Source organism: Vicugna pacos, chromosome 14, assembly GCF_048564905.1.
Source record: "Vicugna pacos chromosome 14, VicPac4, whole genome shotgun sequence".
NCBI lineage: Eukaryota > Metazoa > Chordata > Mammalia > Artiodactyla > Camelidae > Vicugna > Vicugna pacos.
This window is the reverse complement of record NC_133000.1, coordinates 884,387-911,645: the sequence shown is the minus strand read 5'-3', so window position 1 is coordinate 911,645 and position 27,259 is coordinate 884,387. Positions and strand designations below refer to the sequence as shown.

The window sequence follows — 27,259 nt, the reverse complement described above, 5'->3', positions numbered from 1 at the left end:
CACACAGTGTCTGTTACCTAGCCACAACGAGCTCAGTCTTCTCATCTTAAACAACAGTGATGATAAAGCCATACCCACATCACAGGACGACTGCTACGAGGATTAAGTCAGCCATTGCCCGTGAACTGCTCAGAACTGTCCTGCACTTGTCAGGCACGAGTGTGAGCTGCTGCTGTCACCCATGCCAGTTAAGCAGCTAACAAAGTGGAGCAAGCAAGGCTGCAGCCGGAAGCAGGAGAGGCCGTCCAGCCGTCCGACTTCCCCTCCTCCCCGCTGCCCAACGTCTCCACTACCAGCACTTCGCGGGGAGGAAGGGACAAGACGGGGTCCCTGCTGCCTTCTTTCCAGCAGCTGCAGGTAACGGTGTGACGTGATTATCTACGATACCCCTGGTTCCAACTACATGGCCATTTCACAGAATGTCTCCAATTAACAGTATGGAAGAGCTCTCTGGCAAACACAGAGGCCAACAGAGCCACAGCAAGAAACACTTACAAATCAGACTGACCGCAGGAAGTTGCCAACTAGAAAGCAAGTACTAGCAAGGTGGAAACGGAGGAGACCCAGACACACCTGAACAGCAGGTGCAACGCAGGCCCCAGCGGCGGTTTTCCGAAGAAAGGCTAATTACACAGAAAAAGCGCTGAGGTTTTACACTAAAGTCACAAGAGGGCGAAGAGGACAGCACCCTTAGCTCAGGACCCGGCTCGGGACACTGTCTTCGTGGCTCTTTCGCAGGTACATATGCACATACACATATATTTTACTGACGTACAGGCAGTTTATCGTTCGTGCTTCTCAGTGCCTCGCGCGCGACCGCCGGGAAGCAGGGCCTGCCCGCGCGCAGGACAGACAAAGGGGGACGGTAACTCCCCGAGAAGGCAGCTCTCGAGTCTTCCCTTTCAGCCTGTGCTCTCCTAGGCCTGGCCTTTTCCACCGATTTCCCCTCCACCTTGTGCTAAAGCAAAACGTAAGTGAGAAACACCAGGAAAACATCTCTGCAGGTGCCAACGAGGGGCGGCGGAGGGAAACAGAAACTGATCTCCAGGAAACCGGAGCGGGCCTCGCGAGTCAGGGCCGCGACCGAAGGCAAGACTAACGACGGCGTCGAGCGCAGCACACTCGGAGCCGCGGCCGGAGGACACCTCAGCGACTCTGGGCCTGCGCAGAGCAGTGAGGGCAGCGGCGCAGCGGCGCAGCGCCACCGACTGCGGCAGGGCTGGGCGCTAAGCGCCTGCGGGCAGCTGAACACTGGGTGACCTGGGCGCGCCGACGGGGAGCCGCGCGAGCCTGCGGGCGGCGCGCTCCCAGTGACGGCACAGGAGCCGTCTGCGCGAGCAGACGAGGCAGCGGACGGGGTGGCCGGTCAGCGAGGGCCCAGGTGAGCCGCCAGGGGGCAGGGAAGCCGTCCCACGGCGCCCGCACCCTCGCCCGCGACGGCGAAACTCACGAGCCCGCGCGCGCACGGGAGCGCGGGCGGGAGGAGCGGGCGCCAGAAAGCGGACGCGCCGTCCCCGGCGGCCAGGCGCCCCGAGGGAGAGGGAAGGCCGTGTGAGAGGCACCCCGAGGCCCTCTAAAGCGGACCGTTCGGTCTTTACCCCTCACGTTCACTTCCCGGAATTCCCTGGAGTCGAGTTTCCGGAAGCTTGAGTTTGGATCCCGGGGGAAGAGCTGCAGGGACATCCCCGGGTGTGGGAGGGGTCAACCTGGGGCGTCGGGACGTCAGAGACGCCACCCGCCTGCCCACTCTCCTGTTTAGGGTTACGAGCTGCGAGCGTTGGACACACGACCCGCAGTCTCACGTGGCTGTGTCCACTGTTCCGTGTGGCTCACAAACTGCGGACGGGTAAACTTACAAGGTCTTCCACGATTTCCACATGCATCCCGGGTTCTGTACAAAGTAACTTCACATAACTAGTTTTGGGTTCCAAAGAATTTCATGGTTTGAATAGATACTTTTTCCTGATTGTTCTTAATGAAACAAATGTAGTAGTGAGTATGATGATACTTTGAACCTCCGTTAATACCTGTTTAATTCTGCAAAGTTTTCACACAGGCTATCTAATTTAATTAGCAATTGGTACGCGGAACTGGTCTTCACAGTAGGTTTTAACTATATACCCTCGCATGGTATTTTACTACAATTTGATGTTTTATAGGATTTTTAAGGTAAAAATGTATGTGGTGTTCATAATTCTCTTACAACTGATAATTGAAAAAAGAGAATAAAACAATCAGATCACATCTTCAAAGCAAAAACAAGATAACCACATTCTGAAAGCAAATTAGGAAAAAGTTTAAGCCTAAAGAATATATTTTCTTTCTAACAAAGGCAGGTACTTGGAAATCATGTTACATTTTTAAATATTCAAACTTAGGACAGACTGTTCTTCAGAAGTAAAAACACTGCACAGAACACAGAAACACACGTAAAAGCCTCCACGTGCCGGTGTCAGTCTCAGAGCCACGCCCTGATGTAACGGAGCAGTGCGACCAAAACCGCCACTGTCACACAAGTGACCCCTCTTGGCGTCCACGGGCAAGGACTTCCCAGTGGAAGCTAAGCCTGTGAACTAGCCCGTGAGTTACTCCGTGCTGGGGAAAACGCGGCCCACTGAAGACTACACTGACTCCACTGGACTCTCTCCCACTAAGAGCTTGTTTTCGGGGGGGGGTGCAGTGCAGTGGTACAGCACCCCCAGTCCTGCCACTAGGACAAAACAATAAATAAGCCTAATCAGTGCCCCCCAACCTTTTTTTAAAAAACTGTCTTTGAACACAATTTTATCCTAAAACCAGGATTTTAGTTATTCTTCCTTTTATGCCAGAGCAGAAAAGTAATTTCCACTTTACTGACAGAAGCCCGAACACCACTCAGCTGAGCCACAGAAGGCTGACATGTTGAAAATTGAGACAGCAGTTTTTGACTCAGATAAGATACCTGTTCTCTGATTTCTTTCATTTTTTCCAATCTCTTGAGCTTTGTTGCATATTCTTGAACTTCCTTTAATCCAATATCTGTGCAGAGACGAACCAAGAAACGTAGACCTAAATGATGAAAAATATTTTTAGGAAAGTATTCTCCCACAGTGTTCAAAGTACATCACATCAATCTAGTCGGTCTTCTGGGACACAGGCAGGAACGACGCTCACAGGCAGGGCTTGTTTCTCCGGAGAATAACTACACTGTGTCCCTGGCCCTTGGAGAACTGACTTCCTGGGAAGAGGGTTCACAGGGACTCTGCCCACCTGCCCTTCAGGTGGGCCCCCCGTCGGCGCGGAGCCCTCCTCCTTCACTCCACTTCCGGCCCCAACGGACTGCTTGCCTGTTTACTGCCTTCTCTGCCCACTTGAGTCCAGGCCCTGCGCGGGTCTGTTTTGTTCTCCGCCACCTCACAGCGCTGTCTGCCACCACTGCAGTCAGCCCTCAGAGTCTGTAAATAAGTGACTAACTCACGGCCGTCACAGGACTGCAGAAGCAATGGCACTGAAAGCATCTACGGTGTCACACGTTACTACTATGTAAACTGCCTATGTACACATTAATCTTAATGATTCATAGTAAGAAGGTAATTTGTGTTTCCTACAAATGATACTCAACTATTTCTCTTATCTACCATCCTTAGAAAGAGTGGCTTCGGAATATTTAATATCAAATAAAAATCATTGTTTTTGGTAGATGTCTTCTGAAGTTTAGCAGGTCATCTGTAATTCTGTACAGTAGGCCAATTTTTGATAACTGAAGGATGTATTTTAAGACTAAAGTGTCCTTTTGGATTCATCAGAAAAGCACTCTGCTCACAATGAGACCTGTGCTATGCAGGAGGACCCTGTTGTTTATCTATTCTGTATTTATTTTTGTAGTCGAGTGCATCTGTTAACCCCAAACTCCTAATTTATCTCCTGCACACCTTTCCCCTTTGGTAACCATAAGTTTGCCTTCTGTATCTGAATGTCTCTTTCTGTTTTTTAAGTAAGTTTGTTTATGTCATTTTTTACGTTCCACATATAAGTGATAAAATATATTTGTCTTTCTCTGACTTACTTCACTCAGTATAATAAACTCCAGGTCCATCCATGTTGCTGCCAACGGCATGATTTCATTCTTTTTATGGCTGAGTAGTATTCCATTCTGTGTGTGTATGTGTGTGTCCTCTGTTGATGGGCATTTAGGTTGCTTCCATGTCTTGGCTGTTGTAAGTAGTGCTGCTGTGAGCACTGGGGTGCGTGTATGTTTTTGAATTACTTTTCTCTGGATATATGCCCAGGAGTGGGATGACTGAATCATACAATATGTCTGTTCTTAGTTTTCTTTTCTTTAATTATTTATTTACTTTATTTTTTGGAGGGGAAGGAGGTAATTAGGTTTATTTATTTATTTTAATGGAGGTACTGGGGATTGAACCCAGGACATCATGCATGCAAAGCACACACTCTACCACTATTACCCTCCTCCCCCTCATTTTCAGTCTTTTGAGGAACCTCCATACTGTTTTCCACAGTGGCTGCACCAAACTACATTCCTACCAGCAGTGTAGGAGGTTTCCCTTTCTCCACAGCCTCTCCAGCATTTGTCATTTGTGGACTTTTGAATGATGGCCATTCTGACTGGTGTGAGGTGATACCTCATTGTAGTTTTGATTTGCATTTCTTGGATAATTAGCGATACTGAGCATTTTTTCCTGTGCTTATTGGCCATCTTCAATGAGGTCTTCTAACCATTTTTTGATTGGGTTGCTTGCTTTTTCGTTATTGAGTTGCATGAGCTGTTTGTATTCTGGAAATTAAACCCTTGTCAGTCACATCATTTGCAAAGATTTTCTCCCACTCTATAGATTTTTTTTTTGTTTTTTTTAGTTTCCTATGCTGTGCAAAACTTCTAAATTTGATTAGGTCCCATTTGTTTATTTTTGCTTTAAAAAAATGCTTTTTCTGTAAAATGCCATAGCTTATGAACTTTAAAAAATCAACAAATCAAAATTTATTCTTAAAATATCAGAAAGCTTTGAAATATAGATCTGTTTACTGCTGAAGAGAATTCAGTGGTATATTTAAACCCATTAACAGTTAAATTCTATAAAACGTGTACTTTCATAGTCAAACTTTCTGATCCTATAACCACATATTTAAACATATGTACCACAAATTATAGGTTGGTATTCATATATGCAATTACTGCAGGAAAGGTAATTATTACATATTAGGACATAAAATATGAGAACCTTCTATCCCTTCAAAGTTACAAAAATATAATCTTACATTCGACATTTTCTGGAAATTTCCTGTGAATATCTTTGTAAGTATCCAATGCTTTTTGGTAGTTACCTGCAAGTAAAGAAAAGAAAACAAATGTACTAGCAGATTATAGAAATCAGCAGAATGCAGCAAAACATTGATTTAAACTCAATATGCTGGTATTATTTTCACTGGTTTGGCAGGAAGACTCTCATGTTTGCCACAAGCATAAATAACCATTCTTAACAGAGCTTCCGGGAGGAAATACACAGATAAAACACATTTGAAAGGGCAGAGAAAATGGGTGATGGCTGAAACTTAGTTTTACTTCTTAAAAAAAAGTGGCAAGAAATTAAGATCCATTCAGTTTCCTAAAAATTAAAGATTATTTCAGTTAAACAACTGACAAATTTAAAAATAATTTAAGTGATAGACTAACATTAATTTCAATGTCATTCACTTGGAAAAGGTGAAAAATAACTTGTTTTGTAGCTTTTATTTTGAAACATTAAAAAGCTTATAGAAAGCATTTTGTTGTGTAATAAAATACTTCAGCTTCACATGGCAGCAAAGAATAGGAAAAGCGAATTTTGGATCAAAGGTCTCTGCCAAGATCTCAGGGACAGTTACGAGTCTGCACGAGAGGGCTAGCCCTGCGGACCCTCAGAGTCGTGCTGGGAGTCAGACGAGGCGGAGGTGGAGGCCCAGCGCCAGCTTCTCCCTAACTCGCCCGTCGTGACTGCACTCAGAGTACCTGCCACACACGCTGGCTGTGAGAGCCGCAGAAGGAACTCCTGCCGGTACAAATAAAGTGTGTACAGACAGTGGGCCCCACTGCCAACAGGAAATGGCAGGAAATATAGCAACCTGAACTGTGGGCCGCAGGCACCCGTGCTCTGCTGCCCCGCAGGCTCCCCACGGGACAGAGCCTGGCAGGTGGGGACCACAGGCAGCCCTGCAGCTCGTGCTTCTTGCACTGAGAACTTCTTCTCCTGTCCTGTGTTTGCTCTACAGGAGGGCCTACATTTTTAACCTCATTAACATCTATTTTAACTACATGTGATGTTTATCTCCTGCTGATCACTGGTGTTTGACAGTACCGTTCTGGACAGTTGGTCCAGAACGACTGGCATGTGGACACTGCAGGCCGAGTGTCAGCAGCACAGGGGGATAAACAGCTACTGAAAACACAGACGGTGACAGCTCGGGGTAGGTGGTAAGAGAGCCCCGCTGTTCCAGGCTCATCAGGTGGGAGACAGGCCCGCATGTTTGTCAGAGCACACGGTATATTTAGAGTTAGGAGAGCAGAAATGAAAATACGAATTAGTGTGTACAGAATGCCCACTTCTCAGGGGCTAACTCACAAAAATGCTTAGTGTGTTAACTCTGAGAAAGAATGCACCTGTTTTAAGTGGTGATGGAATACACGAAGACCCGCCTTGTGAGCAGAACTTTTTTCTGAATATAGTAACTATTGGATGCCTTTCATATAATGCTTCAAATGTATGTAGTTACCGAAAGTTAATCTTAGAAACACATAAATAATTGGAACACACCTATATGCATAATGACCTAAAAGAAGCAACACACAGTAAAACGAGTAAGATTAGAGCATTCACCACTTCTTCTGAAGCAACTGGCCACCATCAGCTGCCACTTCACTTGTGTAGGCCTGTAAAAGAAACGACGTGCGATCAGCGATGGAACACAGCCTGAGACGGCCACGCAGGCTTATGAAGCTGCACGTCCGTGCCGCCTTTCAGCCACTTTCTGATGTGCGATTAGGTCACCTTTATCATTAAAAGTAGCACATACACAATTTGCTTCATTATTATCTGTCATATTTGCATTGGGACATTTAAATTTAAGAGTCCTTCCATCCAGTTCGGGCCTTAATTTGGACACTGTTGCAGGACCCGCCCCATCTGGGTCGAGACAGCGCCTGCTATAAACACTTTCTCCACGCTTCACGCCTCAGGTTCAGGCTCACAAACTCAGTGCCCAAGAGGCAGTTTTTGACCTTGTGCTTCTACAATTAGACTTCAACTAAGAAGAAAGTTAAAAAGAATTCTATTCATCCTTTTTTCATCCTTAAAAAGAAATTAGTTTCTTTTCTGAAATAAATATGACCAGGATTTCTAAAGATTACCATTAAAAATTTCTAAGAAAAAGGAGATCTGAAGAAATAAAAGACCAGGGAACCATTAACTGCTCTTCTCACTTCATTTCACTTATTCTTTTTAAACTGAAGCACAGTTGAGTTATATTAGTTTTAACAGTGATTCAAAATTCTTACAGACTGTACTGCATTTAAAGCTGTCATAGAACATGGGCTCCGTCTCCCGTGCTGCCCAGCACATCGCTGTGTCCCGTGTCACACAGTCGTCTGTCCTTCTTGCTCCCCACCCCGACCTCGTCCCTCCCTGCGTCCATCTCCCCTCTGGTAGCCACTAGTTTGTTTCCTCTATCTGTGAGCCACAACTTCTGGTTTTAAGATAGAGCAATGGCCCTTTACCCACAATACCTTTTCTGGAAATTAACCCGCAAACAAGGAGAATGAGAGAGAGAAACTCAAATTCCATTTCAGATGAAGCTCCCCCAGCTCCTGTACCTTCTCACATACTAACTCTATACATTTTGTGTAAGTGAAATCATGTCGTGTGTGTACATTGAAGCCTGGCTTCCTTCACCTAGTGTGACGGCTCAAGGTGTCTCCATGCTGTAGCACGTGTTAGAATGTCGCTCGTTTTACGGCTGATATATCCCACTGCCTGTGCAGAACAACTTTTTTGTGAATTGTTTAGGGTTTTCTATGTGTTGATCATGTCACTTGTGAAGAGACAGCTTTATGTCTTCCTTTCCTTTTCGGTGGCCTTTTATTTCTTTTTCCATGCAATAGCATAGACGTAAGCCACTTACCAAGAACCATATTACTAAGAGCCATAAAAATCTAAGCGATACAGCAAGGTGAGGAGTTCCTGCAGTAAAGGAACACCAGTAATGGGCAATGTAACTTAAGTCAATGCGATGCCAACTACTCTGCAACAGATAAATACCAAGGCCTCACCATCGCTTCCAAAGAGCTCACACCTTTGTTGTGGAGATGAAACTTACACGACAAATAAAGACTTCACATGTGAGAAAACAGAGAAGGGGAAACTGAGATGCATGGTACAGAAAGCAAATGCCGAGGAGGAGGAGGAGAGGGAACTGATGCATCCTGAACGCCTCTGTCACAGACAGAAGGTGCACACAGGGGCAAGAGAGTAAGCAGACGGGAAAGCGGGAGAGGGCACGTCAGGAGGGTTCCTGGAAAAGACATCCGTTTTCTGGGAAGTTCGACAGTAAAACAGGGAGAGAAATGAAGAGATCAGCAGAGAAGCAGGAAGGAGGCCAGTAAGAGGCACTTCAGACTGAGGAGCGGAGCTGGCGTGGCACCGCTGGGCGGCGTCAGTGCCCCCAGCACACGGTTTACCTCTGAGGGTGCTTCCCAGGCTGTGTAAGGGAGCCGAGCCGGCGGCTGGGGTAACCCATGAACCGAAGTTTGGGGGACAGACGGGACAGCAAAGCAAGTGAGAAAAAGTAACCAAGAACGTTAGCAAGAAGAAAAAGAAGATGTGCGCGATGAAGCAGCCTAGAAAGGACGGGCTCAGAGCCATAACCGGGGGAGACTGAGGCTGCAGAAGACGGCAAGGCGGGCAGGCCTCGGCCTCACCTGGGGGTGGGGTGTGGGAGCTGCGGACGCAGACAGCTGCACAGTATCACCGAGCTGTATCAGCGTAAGCGTGCGATGATCGTCAGAATGAGGTCAGAGCCAGGCGACCGAGGAGGTGAAGGTCAGTATCGTCAGGGTGGCCAAGCCTGTGAGGCCAGACTACTGACGGGCCGGAGGGAACGCCTGTCAGGTTGACACGTGACCTTCACAGACAGGAGTCAAGGATGGAGCAGCAGTGCTGGAGCCTCAAGGAAGGGGCCCCACGTGACCGACAGCTAAGCCAGGGTTGGTATGAAGTGTCAGGGGGCTGCAGCCTCCTGCACAGGTTTAAACGGAAAACCATCCTCTGTGCTGGTAGTTTCATAATTCTCAGAATATTTATGGGAAGCAAATGTCATAAAAATTCACTCCCTAATTCCACAAGATCATTCAAATTATTTCGTGTTCCTTTATCATTCAAATGATTCAAAGTTGCATTTAATGTTAAAATCGATTTGGCCAAATGCAAAGCAGAACGTAATATATTCCAATGATTTTAAAGTCAGACACGTATAAAACATTCTGCTATGAACTTACAGATATCTTTAAAAGTTTCATTTTTAATATACAATGTATAACATTATAAACTGAAACCAATGCAACTTTTTCTATTAGGACTCTTCCAGAAATGAAACTCTGCCCTAGGAGTGAGTTATTTTCTGAATGACAGAGAAATAAGTTGTTTGCATAAATGTGAAAAAGAAAAATACATAAAGAAAAGTACCTTAAAGGCCTTTTTTAAAACTTCTGTATAAAAAGTAAATATATTTATCACAGTAAAGACCAAGTCAAATGAAACATACGAAAACGAAAACAATGCGTGAACGCTCACTAATAACTCTGCACAAACTCGGGATGTCTACCTACTATGAACATTTAACTGAACATAAGATCGTAACAGCTACTTACTGTATGAGAGCAGCTCTCTCGAAGTACTGAATGGCTTTTTCGCAAAACTGTGTGTCAATGTAGTAGGCCCCAAGCCACTCGATGACCTCAATATTGGACGGGAAATACCTGTACGACTGGAAAAGTGTGAGGCGTGATACACAACTCCAGTTACAACGTGCAGCTCACTCCCGCACGCTTCACCTACTGAATGGATTAATTTATCCAGCGTGACAGTTCTTAATTTAAAAGCATGAACTGCCACAGCTCTGTGCAAGTTTTGAAACTATACAAGATTTGGAAAACTTGAGATTTGCTTGACATACTTTTAAATTATCTATAAATATCTTCTGGATGCACTGATATATGATCTGAGTCAAATTAAATATGTCCTAGAATCAAAAGGGATGAAGTCAAGCTTCAAGAGAAAAAGAATTTATACTTTTTATTTCATTTTTTACTAAAATTAATAAAAAACTAACTATATTCCACAAATTCTATACTTTATTTTAAATCATTATTCATTTAAAAACTAAAAGCACTTCTAACTTTTGAAAGTTAAAAGGCCTGCTGCCTTTTCGACAGCAACTCGGAGAAGACTACAGAGCAGGAGGAGGAAGATGGCGGCACCTCGTAGTAATACTGCAGCGCCTGGGACTTGTCCCCCTCGCTGTCGTGCAGCCCTCCCAGCTTAGACAGGGCTCTGGAGTCGGTCGGGGCCACACTGATCAGCTGCATCAGCCATTCCATCGCTTGACTGGGGTCGTCCATTAATTCATATCTGGGGCAGCTTCAGTTAAGGATAACACAGTTTTTCTAAATTCATTGATCAATAAGCAAACCTAAAACCAACACTACGACAAAATCCTTCTCATTCTGCAGGAAGTCGTGCGATGCCTCACGCTGGCTACTCTGGGTCTCTTCAGGGGTGAGGACGGAAGTGGAGTCGTACCGGAGACGACATTTCTTTCCGCGCGCACACACCCGGCTCTCCCGGTGCTTCCTTAGTGCCTGCTGAGCTCCAGCAGATTAACAGTTTGCTGCTTTATTGAAAGCTCAGTCCAACATTCATCCTCAATACAAATGCCTGAATGTTGTGTTCAACTATCCTACCTCTTAACATGCTCAGCATCTTAAGGGAATGTTTTCCATGTATCTTCCTGAGTTTTCCCCAATTCGACCACAAACCTAAGATAAGAGTTTTTTGTAGCTTTTGTGCCTAGTAACTCCTCTGCATACACTCTAATAATTTATTCACACCAATACTTATTGACTACTTACTATTTATTTTTATATTAGATGCCTCAGTGAAATGAAAATATTCCAATCCAAAGTTTCACTGAAAAAGAAGAGTCTTGGGGGGAGGGTGTAGCTCAGTGGTAGAGTGCATGCCTAGCATGCATGAGGTCCTGGATTCAATCCCCAGTACCTACGTTAAAATAAATAATAATAAGTAAACCTAATTACCTTTCCCTCAAAAAAGAAAGAGAAAGAAGAGTCTTCTGTCTTTAATGATGACAGATATGATACTGTAAGAAAAGCATAAAAATAAGGAAATGTATTCAAACGGCCTCAACCGTATCAATTGCCTGACTGGCTCCAAGCTGACCATGAACTGGGCACCGTCAGACCACGATGCTGGCACTTGCAGAGATGAAATGGACAAAACAAAAAGGCGAAAAGAAATAACTACGAAGCCATCTGCTCTGAAGTTAAATTTTTGATTAAAGAAACTCATCTACTCTTCCAGAGGTACAGCAGATAATACTTAAAATTTTTAATGGTACACATCGTAATAGACTTTTTTCTAAACATATGCGTATAAAATTTGTATCAAGATAATGGTAACTTAAATATCTGCATAAGATTTTAACACTTTCTAATATTGTTTTCAATCTTACCATTTTTAAAATAAGGAGAGAAGTTACAGTGTTTTTCAAATACTACCAGAGGCATTCAAAATATTAACAAATTTCTGCTTTTTCAGCCAAGGGAAGGGGAAAAAAAGCAAGGAAAGCTGAGACCTACAGGAGACGCTGAGGGAGAACACGGCTGTGCACCGAGCACAGGGCTGCACGCACCCACCGCCAGGGAGTGACGCGCGGGCTCCTGCAGGCTAGCGTGCAGTCCTGGGGTAAAGTGAGCTCTACTCACTAAGCCTGCATGTCAACTAAAGTAAGTAAGACAAACTACCCAAACTCAGTCAGCAGTACTAATCAGCAATAAACAATGTTCTCCTGTTAATTAGTAAGTTCATGCTTAAAAAGTGCCCTGCAAGACAGGGGGCCCAGTCTCTGTTCTCTCTAACAGCTTGTGTGGACTTGACATGGTACTCAATGACTTCAATTACCATCTTCAAAAATTAATAATAGTTTCAACCTCTGAACAATTCCTCTTACCATGTGAACTCTTTTAAAGCAAGATCACTCAAATAATATCAAATAATATTTTACCACATACTAATCTGATAGCTCGGTTTTAAAATACCACCCTCATCAATTACTTCGCTGGTTCAGCTACTTTAACAAGTGGCATTCAAGCCCCAGCTGGGTGCCTTAACGGCAGTCCCTAAGGTTTTCACCTAAGATACACACTGGCTATCTGGTACAGGACTTGGGCACTGTTTCTCAGGATCGCGTGAAGTTTCAGGAAACAGTCCAAAGCTTCGTCAAGCCGGTTCAGCTTCTTATAGGTAAGGCCTTTAAAAGAAAGAAAAGAGAAAAATATAAGCTGTACGCACTATTATGGTGGTAATTTTCTCAAAGTAACAGGATGAATATTTAAATACAGGTAAATAAATATTCATCCAGAAGAGGAAGTAAAGATGAACACAATTAACAAAGGAGCAAGGCAGGGGCGTTTGGCAGACACCAAACATGCCATCAGGCTCTTGTGCTCTGTCGTGTGTGGGGCAGGAACAACACAGAGTAACAGAACAGAATAAACAGCCTAGAAATGGACTAGGTCAGAAGTTAGACAGTGGGCACTAAAGGCAAGGGGACTAAGCGACAAGCAAAAAATGGTGCCCGGAGGAGTGACTGCACATTGAAAAAACTGTAGATTCTGCTTTTGAATTCATTCCTGTTTCAGACAAATTCAAAATTTACTTTAAAACTAAACAGGAAAAAAACAAAGCTATAAAGTATGAAAAGAAAATACAGGAATATGATTTTATAATTTTGGGGTAGGGAAAGGCTTCATAAAGCAATGAACAAATGAAGCTGCAAATTCTCAACAAGCCAAATTTGACTATATAAAAAAACAGAACCATTCTGTGTGCAGAAGAGGTGACAAAGCTCGGTCAAGCCATGGACTAGGAGAGGCACTTCGAACGTGTGCCAAGGCTGAGCGGACAGGCGTGGCAGAGAGCGATCTGCGGCCCCAAGGCCCCGCACTCGGCCCCCCGCAGCGGCCTCTGCCCCTGACACCCATGGCTACACCTGTCCTTCCAACGTGACTGCACACCAGGGGCAGGGGGGAGGGGTGTGAGCCTTTAGGTCTCGTAACATTTTGCTTACTAACAACAAAACCTGAAGTAAAAACAACAAAACGTCAAAATATAGTTGTTAAGTACAGGTGGTAGGTACAGAGGCATTAATTTTTTTCCATATTATTTTTGGTGTCTGAAATTGTTCTTAACGTAAAGAGGAAGAAGATGAGATTTTTCCCCCAACCTATCAGTTTGGCAAACGTTGGACTATAACTTCCAGGATCAGCAGGAATTTGGGGAACCGGTCAGGCTCACACACACCACGGTGCAGACGGACTGAAGTCTCTCTGGAGGGCGGGACGGTGATGCCTCCCCAGACCTCACGTGCGCACCTTCCAGTCATTACTCCCATCAGTCTGTGATCCAAGAGTCTTCTTTTCAACTTTCTGTCACAAGGAACCCTCCTCTTAATAAGCTGGAGCTCTTTAAGCAACAAACAAAAGAGGCAATTTGCCCGTTTCGCTCACCAATATTATAAAGGGCTTCTGTACAAGAGGAGTCATTCCGTAGAGCCTCTTTATAGAATTCGGCTGCCTTCTCATAATCGCCGTTTGCGAAAACCGTATTCCCTTTATTAGTAAGAGCTGACGGGTTATACCTGTCAGAGTTCACAGCTAGATCTGCGTAGCTACTGGCTTGTGCAAATTCGTTTTCCTACATAAAGTACAACATGTATACAAGTTAGTTGAAGCTCATCAGTATCCGTTTTGACTCTCCTGAGATTACAGACATGATGAACGGACTTTCTGAGGTTGCAGGTGTGATGGAAATTTCACGTGTCTTGGTCTCGTTAGGCTCATTCTACAACAGTTTTCATCATTAAGCTCCTTCAACCACCTGTTTCTTACGGCTGCTTTCTCCAGTCTCCTGGTCTGAACACCACCACCAGCATGCAGGTGGCTCCACTTCGAATGCCCGGACTGCACGGCATTATTTACTGCAGGTTGGTGCTTCCCAGACCTGCAGCCCTGAAACAGCTACAGAGGCACCACCCACTTCCTGCCCCATCAGACTGGCTGTGTCACCTCCAGGTCCCAAGCCTCCAGGGATCCCTGGCCTCCTCCCTGTCCCCGAGTGCTCACTGGGGACCTGGCTGTCACTCCCACGCGCTGTGCAGATCTCACTTCCACAGTTGTGGTGCTCGTGCCCCATCAGCGTGGCTGGGAGGAGCCACACTTTTGACCTCCCGGCCCCAATGGCTCTGGCCGGCAGCTGGGCTGCACTCCAGACACGAGGGCCCGGGACGAGCTGCGCCCCCCCGCCCCGCTGTCCTCCCTTGGCCGCCCAACCCTCTCCCCAGGCAGCAGCATGAAGACACCCCAGCGTCAACACGTGAGAAGCAGAACTCACCAAGAAGTACAGGAAAGAGAGGTTGGTTGCTGCTGCACTCTTCACTCTGCTGTCCTTTTTTTCAAACATTTTTAAGGTCTCTACAGCCTAGAAATGAAACAGCTGCAAGTCATCACCCTTGTAATACGGGTCTGGGGACAGGGTCAGCGATCTGGACACAAAACCAGAGGAGGGACGGGGGGAACTGGTGCGTCCAGGGAACCAGAAGACAGACGAGAATTCCACTCGATTATCAGAACTGACGGAAGAGAATCAAGGAGAAGCCCAGCGAGGCTGAGAACCGCCTGCAGTGCGCAGCAGGCCAGAGTCGCTGACGAGGGCAGGACCGGCTCTGGAGCCCGCGGTGCGGCGGCGCTCACCCCCGGGAAGGCTGTTCCGAAGAGACAGGACCAAACTTGCTCTTACAGAGTCCTTCCAGGACGTTTGCGTCCCGTTATCAGAGACTAGCCAGCAGAAGACCATCCTCCCACGGAGAACAGTTAGAAATCAGGTAAAACTCTAAACACGTTTCTGAAGGCACTGGAGAGCTACAAGGCAACAGAATTTGAACCCAAGATCCCAGAAAACGTTGAGACTAAATATGCAGCAGGAAAGGCTAAAAGCAGGAAGTGCCGGTCACAAGGCGCTGGCAGAAAGGTCATCGCAGTCCCAGGCGAGGAGGAGACCCGGACGAGCGTCCCCAGAACCGGGTCAGAACACAGCTCCGGGAGCATCAGGGAAAGTGACAAGCAGGTCTGACTGTAATCACACTCCGAAGCCAGGAGACAAGTGAAGTTCATCCTTAACCCCGGCAAGTCTGACCCCGTGGGAGGTTAGTGAGGACTCCACCCCCAACCCTGAGAAATACCAGAAATAAGGAAAGACGTGATTCTCCTTGCTTCCCTTGAAACCACTGACTGAACACCCAGGAAGCTCCGGGAGCAGCTGAGTCCAGGCTAAGCCTTGCTGGAGCTCCCGCAGGGCACGTGGGATGTCTGTGCCCATGATCACGGTCAGGGCGCCGGCCACAGGTACCCTCTTAAAGGGTGTGATCACGCCAGAGAAACCAGGTCAGCAGCCTGTCATCCCACAAAGCGAGCTCTGGGAGAGAAAAGACCACACGCCCGCCCTCTGTCCCAAGACCCTCTTCTCACCTACCTCCCTGGAAGGCTGTCCCGTAACAAGAAGCCCCCAGAACCCAGCTCCCGGCAGAAGCTCCCTCGCCCTCTCCTGACTCAGCCCCACGGCCTTGAAGGTAAAAGCCACCGCTCTTCTCAGCCTCTGAGTTTCACAAGCTGCATTTCACACTGAGTGAGCACTGAAATGTTTTACTCCTTAGTTTCAGACTGTGTCACGATAAGTGTTTGTACTAATTTAAATATAAAGCACATATCAGGAAATTCTCTGAAGTGAGTGAAGGGCGGAGGGATGTCTGACACCCACAGAGCAGAGCACTGAGCAAACTAACCACAGCAATAACTCTTTAAAAAACGGCATGTTGTGTCTGCACCACAGCTGTGTCGCTCCCGTCAAAACAAGGAAATGTGCTGGATCTCACAATTTTGATACTTGCTACCCTGTGGCTGGTTAAGAACAACACTGCAAGACCACCTTTAACACCAAACCTGTTCTCCCCAAACAAACAAAACCAGTGCGACCCAAAGCTGCTGTTTAGAAGAATTAGGAACACGTGGAACTGACAACAGCCACTTAAAACGTGGGCAAAACAAACACATCTCATATTTTAAGTTTCTAAACTATAACTATTCTGAAAAGGCTACATAGTTTAATAAAAGGAACATTCTCAGGTATTTTTGCCTTTGAAATAGGCTGTTACCTTAGTGTTCTTCACATGTTCAATGAATGCATATCCAATAGTTCTGTTTTTAAAAGTAAAATAATATAAACCAATTTATTTATAAGTGAAACTGGTAAAAGTTCACTTAATAAAATTTAGCTGTTAGTGGCAAATAATGAAAATAAACATTTGTCAGGTTTTTTTCTTTCTCCAAAAGAAATTAGAAAAAGAGTTAAATCTTCGTTTTGTTTTCTTTCTAGGCTGACACCATCTGCTCTGGCTCCAGCTTTCCCCGGAGCGTATCCGCAGCCCGACTCCTGCACCCTGCCCGCCTGGGCTTCTCCGTCACTACAAACCCACTCTCATCACCAGGAACCACACTCTGGGATTTCAATTTCAGCCTTTTTTCTGAGAAAAAGCCTCCAGAGGTGACTAGAGAATTATATCCTTACATAAGAACGCATGACTTCCTCTCTTTCACCTTGAGCTGTAAATGAAACAGCCTTCATCAGTGGTCATTATGCGTCACGTCAACCCAACCTTCTTTACCCAACAGCGTTCCTTTCAACTAAGACTGTATTACACCCACCTCGTCATACTTGCAATTACAAACAAAAGAAACGCAAAGTAAAAGCAGCAGTGTTGAAAAGAAAGCAGAAATTACGTTTTTAAAACCTCAGTAAACTAAATGATATTAAACTGATACATATGCAAATGGAACAAAAATATTTTGAATCAGAATAGCCAGGAAAGCAGCAAACAATATGATCTGGGTTAAATGAATTTTAATATGAAAAAGTTAATGGGTTTATTCCTTAGTGAACACAGTTTTAAAACATGAACTATGGCAAGGCATTGTTCAATCTTTCTAAAAAGACCATTTAAAAATAAAGTATCAGGAGAAAACTGTCTTTCTCTGTTCTGTCTTCTGTAACAGGACTTCTCAACACACACAGCTGTTTTTGCGGCCCACAGATAACGCCAGCAAGATATAAAGACCAGTGTGACCCCTTCCCTTCCACAGGAAAAGCACCCCAGCAGCCTCAGAGAGTCACCCGGGGCATCGCTAACGACCAAGGGGGTGATGACCAAACGACAGGACAGATAAAGGCTCTGAGAAGCCCTGCAGTGTTTACAAATGCTGGGAACTGTCAGGCACCTAACCCCCACACACAGAACCAGGGCACTCTGCGCCACGCTCCCCTTGGGCGGGCCTGGGGCTGCTCTATTCCGCCCTCGCTCCTGGGGGAGGCACTGCTCTCCCTCCACCCCTCGCCCCTCGAGGGGCTCGGTCATTTCTGCCCTCCCCCGGAACACGGAAGGTCCTCAATAGGAAGAAAACTGCCAGCGGGCCTGGGGAAGGCTGCAGGAAGGACCCTGCGGCTCCCTCTGGCCCGGCTCTCCTGGGCTGGGCTTCTCTGGTGCGGGCACAGAGGACACCACCTGCTGGATTTACAAACGGGCACCGAGCTCCATCTGTTCACCCTCCTTTGCAACCCCCGACCCCCCCCCCCAAAAAAGCTGCCTGCTCTTCTGTTCTTGTCACAGCCCAACCCGCCTGAGACAGGGCCTCGGCCCACTGAGGCAGGGGCACCGAGGGAGGTCCGATTCTGAACAGCCTTGTAGCTTCAGAGAGCACTCTGAAAATCTCTGGGGAAAGTGGGCCTCTGGGATGCATACGGTTTAGTCACTGAGCAGCCATGTTTACAGGGCATGTGCTTGTATTTCAAGAAACAGGACAAACAGGTTAAAATTAAAGCAACACTAAAGGAAATTATGTAAAGACAGAAATAAAAATATTACTCAACTACAGAATAATCACAGATAACATTACTCTAGAAAGAAGTTTCACGATATTATTACTTTGATCAATCAATGTACGAAATTCCACCGGAAAGTTCTTTATTAAACTCACTTGGTTAAAATCCTTCTGCCTCAGGTATGTGATTGCTTTGTTTATCTCCAGGTCATTTGCTAGCTCGACATACTGAGAACCTTTCACAACTTCAACACACCTACAATGTAAAGCATAAAAAAGGTGACTTATCTTGTTTTAATATATTTAGGTTTCTTAAATGTGCTTTTCAAAAATGTTTAGAAGTACCCCTAGTGGTCTGTAAGGCTAAGCACCTGACCTCTTCCCACACGGGCGTTAAGTACAGAGCGCTTCAGTTCCAAACCAGTTCTCTTACCCAGTTTTTCATTAGCCTGTTGTCGCTTCTAATTATTTTGGGTATTTTAAATAAAACAAGATTGATATCTAAATTCTCACTTTTCAATTAACTAATAAAAACAACTTTAATTTGTAACAGCTAAAATTGTTTGTACGTATTTTTTCATCTTAAATGCTCTGATGGTGACAAAAATTCTACAGAACTAGAGAATGTATTTAATTTTTTGTGTCCAAACTTAAAACCAACTGTCATGGATCTGTTCCCTGAGGCACACAGAACGTCTGCTGTTAACGGTCCATCAGGCACTGTGCCAATTCCCTTTTTGTTTTTAATGAAAGTGCAGTCGATTTACAATGTGGTGTTAGCGCCTGGCGTACAGCACAGAGACTCAGTGACACATATGAATATACGTACTCTTTTTCAGGGTCTTTTCCATTACAGGTGACTACAAGATACTGAATACACTTCCCCGTGCTGTACAGTAGGACCCTGTTTATCCACTTTGTATATAGTAACGTGTACCCCGAACTCCCAATTTATGCCCCCAACTTTTCCCCCTGGTGACCGCAGTGCCGATTCCTTTACGAGCATGGTCACTGTTGGTCCTCACCACAGCCCTGAAATACAGACATTATCTCTACATCACAGATACGAAAATAGAGGATCTGAGATCACAGAGGTAGGAAACTGTAAAGTAAGAATTTGAGCCTGATTTTTGTTGCTACCAAAACCCACTGCACCAAGACTAATATTTTTTAAATCAAGGATGACACCCTTAAAGCAACAGGACAGAAAAGACACCAAAGGGCCTTGTGCATCAAAGGCCAAGCCCGCGTCATCATCTCAGCCAACAGTGCACAATATATTTCTCCCTGAGGGTCTGATTCAAAAACACTTCAAAGCCATTGGCTTAGACCAACAATTACAAGATATTAAAGCGGAAGATCTCTTTCTTCAGGCAGAATCTTTCAACCCCAATTTATAAAAAAGCCCCTCTGCTTGGAGTGGAGAGAAGACATGAAGCCCACCCTGCTCAGGCCCCACTGAGGACCCTCTGTCCCAGCCCCACCCCAGCAAAGCACCTGCAGGGCTCTCAGAGAATCACGTGGAAACCACCCCCCCGACTCCGTGACACACTCAGCAGACGCTGACGGAACGTCCGTGAGATGTGCGGCACTATGTCTGGTGCGGGGCTCCCAGGGTGAACGAGATACCGGGGAAAGGTGTTCCAGAGATATCGGAACTCAGGGTGAGGGGCAAGGATGAATCGACCTGACCAAAAGGGAAGGGCGCTCCAGGAAGCGGGGACAGCATGTCAGTGACATGGAAGATCAGGAGAGCCGGGAACACCGAAGACACTGCATCATTCCTCGTGGTGCCGTCCACACAGCAAGAGGCTCGAGACAAAGATGCCACGCCCTCCCCACTCCCTCGGGTGGGGTTCTGCGAAGGAAGAAGCCCCCCGGAAGAGTGCTGGCGTCACTCTGTCTCAGCTTCCCAAGGATGGGACACAGCCCGACCGTGCGAGACGCACAGGACGCCCCAGACCCTGATCTGCGCTAATCGTCCTGCAGAATCTGCGTGAGGAGGGCTGCCAACGTCTGGAGCCCTGAGAACACTCTCCCCCCACTCAGAACACCCACCTCCTCCCCTGCCCCGCTTTTATCCTTGCCAAGCGTCAAGCCTCAGCCCAAATGACTCTCAATCTGGGAAGCCTTCCACGACACCATGACACCAAATTACATGAGCCATTAGCAACTGGGACTAAGAAGTCTCACAGCGCACAGCAAAACCTAACTTGCTATGTTAGTAGCAGTATAATGTTTTTATTGCTGTCTACTTAGCTAAACTGTAAACTTCTTGAAGGCAGATTTTTTCTTCTTTCTTTTTTTTTTAGGAGGGTAATTAGGTTTATCTATTTTTTCGCTTAATGGAGGTGCCGGGGATTGAACCCAGGACCTCATGCATGCTAGGCACGCACTCTACCACTTGAGCTATACCCGCCCCCGAAGGCAGATTTTTTTTTTTCTTATCCTGACCTTCCAACTGGCCTGAAGTAAACAGTAAACATTTATTTTTATTGTAGTTGTTTTCTTTCTAAGCCTGATATTAAAGCAATAAACCATAAAGGAAAAGACTGATAAATTTCATTTCAGAAACTCTCACCAGTGAATAAAAAATACACCATAGTGCCCTTCTGAGATTTAAAATATTTTAGAATTTGAAAAGTCTGACAAAACACAAAAGGCAGGAAGTGGAGTTAAGGAGTTCTGAAGTTCTAGGGCGCAGGTTGGAACTTACACAATGAAAGCAGTTACGTATTCACGTATCAATGTATCTCACTTGCCTTAGTACTTAATTTATGAAATGACATGAACAGTAAGAAAACTGTTAGAACTTTTAGAATGGCCTACATTAATCTTATTGTGTAACATTTGCTTGGTAAGTAGAAATCGATATTCACAATTATTTACTCACTCTTCTCGTAACAAACATTTTAATCACTGGAAGTATCAATCTGAAAAGAAAACAGCCTACCATCAGTTACACTGAATTCTTCTTACCAGTCATAACCCACAGCAAAGGATGCTTCAATCACAGGCGCGATGAGCTTTGCAGCTGTCATGATGTATTTTTCTGCCATGGCTTTCCTGTATCAAACAAACAAAAAAAGTTTTATTTAGAAATACAGTATTGAAGCAATTTGGATTTATTTTGTAAAGAGTAAGCGGAAACACTGTGGGCAGCCATGCTCGCAACCTGTTCACACACTGGGTTGAAACCCATGACTGGTGGGGGGCAGCCAGCCCCACCGCCTTTGGGTCAGCAGATCTGCCTTCCGTGTCTGTCCCGTGGTGCGCTCTGCAAACTGAAGAGGCAGAGACCCGGAGAGACACAGGGCTGCGTGGCCGAAGCTGTGTAACCCGCAGCGCTGGTGGGGTGAAAGCGTGACAACGGCCAGTGAGGCAACTGGGAAATACCCACCTCACGTCTCTGCAGATTTGCCCCGTCTGCTCCTTCCATACAGAGTCAGAACGCACGGTCTTTGGTGACTGGCTTCTTTCACTTACCGTAACGCCTTCAAGGTTCATGAGCATTGTAGCGTATCAATATTTCATTCCTTTTTATGGCTAAATAATATTTCACTGTATGGATAGATCATGTACTTTTTACCCATTCATCAGTTGTGGACATTCGGGTTGTTTCTGGTTTTGGGATATTACAAATAATGCTGCTAGGAACATTCGTGTGTAAGTCATTGTGCGTATGTATGCTCTAGTTTCTTTGGGTGTATGTCTAGGGGAGAAATTGCTGGGGCATACGTAAGTGTATGAGGAACTTCTAGGCTGTTTTCCAAAGTGGCTGCACCGTTTTACATTCCCATTATCAGCATGTAAGGTTTTAATTGGTCCACAACCTTACCAGCACTTGCCATTATCTGTCTGATTCAGCCACACTAGTGGGTGTGAAGTGGCGTCTCACTGTGGTTTTGAGGTTCATTTTCCTGGTGAGTACTGAAGCATTTTTTCATCTGTGTACTGGCCACCTGCGTATCTATTTTGAAGGAATGTCTATTCTTATCCTTTGCATATTTTGAGTTGCGTTGTTGGTCTGTTTATTTTTGAGTTGGAAGTAGAAGTAGGTCCCTTCTCAGTTTGCAAGTATTTTCTCCCAAGTAGTAGGCTGTCTTTTCATTTACTTGACGGTGTCCTTGGAAGAACGGAGTCTTTGATTTTGATGACGTCCAACATACCTATGTTTTCTTTTGGTGTCATGCCTGAGAAACCACTGCCTAACACAAGGGCAGTAATATTTGCCTCTACGTTTTCCCCTAAGAATTGTATAATTCTAGTGCTTACATGTACGTCTAGGATCCACTGTGAAGTAGTTTTTGCAGACGGTGTGAGGAAGACATCCAACCATTCTTCTGCATGAACATAACCAGTTGTTCCAGCACCATCTGTTGACAAGACTGTTCCTTCCCACTGAATTGTCCCAAGACTCTTACTGCCTGTAAGAGTGAGTGCGCACTTCTGGACTCTCAGTCCCATCCCACTGACTTTTCTGTCTGTCTTCATGCTACTGACATGGAGCAGCACCACGCTGTCTTGACTGGTGAAGCTTTCAGGTCTGAGTCCTCCAAATTTCTCTTCTTTTCCGGTATTGTTCTGGCTATTCTGGATCCCTTATATTTTCATGTGAATTTTAGGATCAAGTTTTCACTTTCTGCAAAACACTCCCGGGATTTCGAGAGAGATTAACACTGAACCCGTAATTTGGGGGGCACTGCTGTCTTAGCACTGGTAAGAGCCTACCCATAAACATGTGATGTCTTCCCATTTACTCCGATTTCTTCCAATAATGTTTCATAGTTTTCAGAGCGCAAGTCTTGCATTTCATTTGTTAAATTTACCCCAATAACTGATTTTTATGCTATTGTAAATGTAGTTGCTAACTTCATTTTCAGACAGTCCCCTGGTGGTGTGTACTTCTATAGTACACTGTCGACCCCGCACACTGCGTTTTCACTCTGCAGTCTGGCTGAACTCGTTTATTAGCTGTAATTTCTTGGGTTTAGCCTCTTTGGGACTCATTCCGCTTCTTGTACTGCAGATTTAGCTTTCCTGCCAAAGTCGGGGGCCACCAGCTGCTCTCTCTTTGGCCCGGTCCCTGCCCCTCCCCTTCCCAGACTCCGACGACACGACACCGCATCAGACCCTGGCAACAGCCCCAGGGGACCCAAGGCCCCGACTGTTTCCGTTGTTAGTCTACCTCCTCTCTGGACACGGCGGACCATTTCCAGTTTCTCCTCCAGCTCTCGGAGGCCTTCCTCGCGCCCCGTAATTCTCCTGCTGAGCCACCCACTGTGCTTTTCATTCCAGCTGTTTAATTTTTTGGTTCTAAACTTTCTACTTGGTTTTCCTTTATATCTCTTCTTTGTTGAGGCTTTCTGTTTTTTCATTTGTTTCAGGCAGGTTCATAGTTGTTTGTTGAAGCATTTTTCTCATGGTTGCTCTAAAATTTGTCAGGTAATTCTAATATCTGTCATCTCAGCATTGGCGTCTACTGATTGTCTTTTCCACTGTTTGAGGCCTTCCTGGTTCTCGGTATGATGAGCGGTTCTTGGTCAGAACTTGGGCATTTCTGCATTATAGGACTGAACTTTATCTAAATCTGTTTTAGCCAGCTTTCTTGACACCACACCAGCAGGGAAAGAAGAGACACCACCTCGTTACTCGCCAGACAGAGGAAGAAGTCCAGGTCCCCCACACAGCACTCTGACAGCCGAGGTGGGACGAGGTCCTTGTTTTGCTGGGCGGGATGGCCGTTCCCGCTCCCCGTGTCCCTGCTGACGCCATGGGGGTGGCCTTGTCCCGAGTCCTGACTCCCCGCCAGCCCCCTACCGCCACCCCAGGAGGGCGCATGAGGCCCTGCTACCGCAGGGCTGCCCGCTGGCTCCCGGGGCCACAGGCAGTGGGGCTCGTAGGGGCCTGGCTCCCTGCCTGGACTTGGGGCGCCACGTGTCTCCTTGCAGCCTTCTGAGGGCGGAAGTCTAGGATCCCACTTGGCTTTTACTGGCGCGGGGGGCCCACGGGGTTTTTTTCTGTGGCGTTTTTCTGAAAGTCTTCTGTCTTGCTAACCTACCCCTCACCTTGTCCTCTGGCAAAAGAACGCAGGCTTTTCTCAGTCTTTGAAAGGTAAGTGCCCCTGGCATTTTCTGAGTGCCAGCTTCTTCAGCCCCAAGCCTGGGAGACGTGAGGGGCTCACTGCCATTCCCAGGCCCCTCTCTGATCTCCCCTCGTCCCCACCTCTCTTCTTATTTTGTTTTACATGCAACTTACAGGGATTTTATTTGCACTTAGTGGGGAGAACATGGAAAAGAATAGCTACCCCATCTTCCCAGAAGCATTAGTTTAATTTTTACTGTTAAACTAACTCCTAAAGATTAAGGGCTCTTCCCATACAATGGAATATTATTCATCCTTAAAAAGGAAGGAAATTCTGTCACATGCTACAGGATGGATGGACCCTGAGCACATCAGGCTGAGCCCAACAGGCCAGTCACAGAAAGACAAATACCAGATTGCACTTACACGAGGCACCTGTAGCCATCAAACCCGCAGAGCCGGAGAGCAGGGGCTGGGGGGGACTACAGAGCTGCTGTCAGAGGATAAAGAGCTCTGGAGGCTTGTTACAAGTCAACGCGAAGGCACTTAACACTACCTTTGAAATGAGTTATGCATCACGGTTAAGACGGCAAATTTTATGTTATGTGTATTTTACCACAAGTAAAAAAAACCTAAGGGCCCTCTTCATGTGATGTAACTTCTAACAAACCTGCCACGTATTCAGTAAATATCAGAACTTTCGAGACGTGCCTCACAGAGACTAGCCACCTCACTGGAGGGAGGAAGCAATAGAATAAATAGGATGTTGTCTTTAGAAGTTAACATTTAGCTGGGAGACAGGGAAGAAATATATAAAGACATAATTTTTTAAACAAAGGCAATATGAACAAAGCTCCAATATTACACCAGACGCAGAAGGAAAGCAAATTACAGAGAAACAGTGACTGAATAAAAATAACTGGGATTAGCATGAGGACTGAGATTACTTTGAAGGGTAAAAAACATCCGGTAGACTATAATACTGGTGAAGCAACAGCAGTATTCAAGAAATGTACTGAAATGCACAACAAGTTCTGAAAGAAACAGAAGAGTGCACTCAACTCTCGTACGAAGATTAAAACTACATCAACTGAGTTTTAATTACTAAGTGCCTAGAATATTACCTTTCACGTTCCATTTGCCGTAGATGATCATTTTTTATGGCTTCGATCACTAAATTCGTATGTGGGTCATCCTGGGGAAAAAAATGAGTGACTCAGAAGTAAACACCGGGAACCGGATTTCTAACCAACCCTAACACCAGCTAGCTGTATGGAGTGGCGAGCATGTTAATCTTTCTCAATTACTTTCCCTGATTAAAGCAGAATTCTTTCTTGCTTCTGGTTACCTATCACATTCTCCACTGAGCTAACAGATTCTAGCAGCTGACAGAAGGCCAGGCTGGGGAGAAGGGGACCAGGCACAGCGGCCGCGCCTGCCAGCACAGACGTGCGCAGGTTCCAAACGCAGACACCAGCGCTCAGCGCTCGCCGTCACCAGCTGGCCCGCACCTCTGCTCCTGCGGACACAAGAGGGCTTTTTTCACAGCACCTACTGCTTTTCTCAGCATGAACGCTGTACATAATAGTCACCACTTTCCCAGCACTTAGTACGCTGCAGACACTGTTTTAAGCATTTCACACACACTGCCCCATTTAATCCTCGCAACCCTGTGCGGCAGGGCAGCATAATCGGCGCCACTTCAAGCGTGAAGGAGCAAGCGAGGCCCCAGGGCAACGAGCCCTGCGTGGCGGCGTGAGCACCCCTGTGTGCGGTGCCCTCACAATCTTAGGACAAGCTACCAAGTCCAGTTTGTGAGACTGACTTGATTGTACTGCTGCGACCCACAACACAGGCATGTCACGTGGTCTGACTTCACACAAAAGAACACAGAAGTTCACCAATAATTTACGGGTAGAAACCTGGGAGGTGTTTAAAAAGCATTAAGAAAAATAATCTCATTGCCCAGAAAATACGGTTTTATTTTGGTGTATCTCCTTCCAGTCTATGTGTTTTTCTCACTTGCTTGTCACCTAACACTATGTACTATTTCCTCAAGTCTTTGAAAATATGACTTAAGTGTTTGTATTATGGTCCATTCTATGAACAAGGACAAGGGATTACTTTATTCCACTCCTGGTATATTTAGCACACATGGCGTCAGTCCAACAACGACTGAAGAAACAGAAAAGGCTCCGAGGGCTCCCGGGTCAGGATGTCACTGCTACAGAGCGACAGTTATTCCTATGACTCTCCTCCTTTTTGTTTTTTGACTGAAACTGTGCAGTCTGTTTTAACCACAATCTCTAGCCCTATTTCAATAGTCCTGTTTTCCTCATTTAAATAACAAATGAAACAATAAATAACAATAAACAAACGAAATAACAACCTAATTTAAATAACAAATGAAAATGATAAAGCACATTCATACAGGGCTGGGAGAAACCTAGAAAGTCAGCCATTCCACCTTCTTCTCATTTCTGGAAAGAGAGAGGCAAGGGTAATCAGGAGCTGGCTACGTAACAGTCTTCGTACTCACGCTTGGTGAAATGTATTTATCATCTTCATCAATTTCTAATGGAACAGCAATCAATCTCTGGAACGCCTTCTTCATTTTCTCTCTATCTCCAACAGCAAAGTAACTAAGGATTAGGTTGAAGCCTGCCTTCAGACTCGGTGCCATACTCATTATGTGCTCAAATGAATTAATGGCATCTGAATACTGCCCAGTTTTGATAAACGTAACTCCAATGTTCTGCATAATTTTAATCCTAAAGAAAAATAAACACGGATCAGCTTTAAAAGCCTAAACTCACTAGTACGGCAGTCAAGATATTCCACAAAAATTTCCTTCTTTTCTTTTCCAGTTCTTTTTTGTTTTCTTAAAGCTTTACTGTGGTTTAATTTACGTATCATAAAATT

General features: G+C 45.6%; 1 protein-coding gene and 1 long non-coding RNA gene across 4 annotated transcripts in view; one reads left to right on the top strand and one right to left on the bottom strand.

The window, feature by feature from the left end:
• Positions 1-27,259, bottom strand: part of IFT88 (intraflagellar transport 88) — a 57,132-nt gene that overhangs the window by 8,396 nt on the left and 21,477 nt on the right. For 2 of the 3 annotated variants that reach the window (XM_072975967.1, XM_072975965.1), the window contains exons 12-23: positions 26,877-27,108; positions 25,462-25,532; positions 21,233-21,319; positions 18,410-18,509; positions 14,718-14,804; positions 13,835-14,021; positions 12,468-12,576; positions 10,508-10,658; positions 9,899-10,014; positions 6,855-6,907; positions 5,260-5,325; positions 2,942-3,048 (exon numbers count right to left, since the gene is read on the bottom strand). In XM_072975967.1, coding sequence (XP_072832068.1) covers positions 2,942-3,048; positions 5,260-5,325; positions 6,855-6,907; positions 9,899-10,014; positions 10,508-10,658; positions 12,468-12,576; positions 13,835-14,021; positions 14,718-14,804; positions 18,410-18,509; positions 21,233-21,319; positions 25,462-25,532; positions 26,877-27,108 — 1,366 coding nt within the window. Of the gene's footprint in view, positions 1-2,941; positions 3,049-5,259; positions 5,326-6,791; positions 6,908-9,898; positions 10,015-10,507; positions 10,659-12,467; positions 12,577-13,834; positions 14,022-14,717; positions 14,805-18,409; positions 18,510-21,232; positions 21,320-25,461; positions 25,533-26,876; positions 27,109-27,259 lie in introns of those variants that run through there. The other variant, XR_012079801.1, reaches the window with a different exon arrangement.
• LOC140701049 (uncharacterized) lies at positions 1,325-17,405 on the top strand. The gene is made up of 3 exons (XR_012079805.1): positions 1,325-1,381; positions 11,865-12,052; positions 16,755-17,405. It is a non-coding gene; the product is annotated as an uncharacterized lncRNA (long non-coding RNA).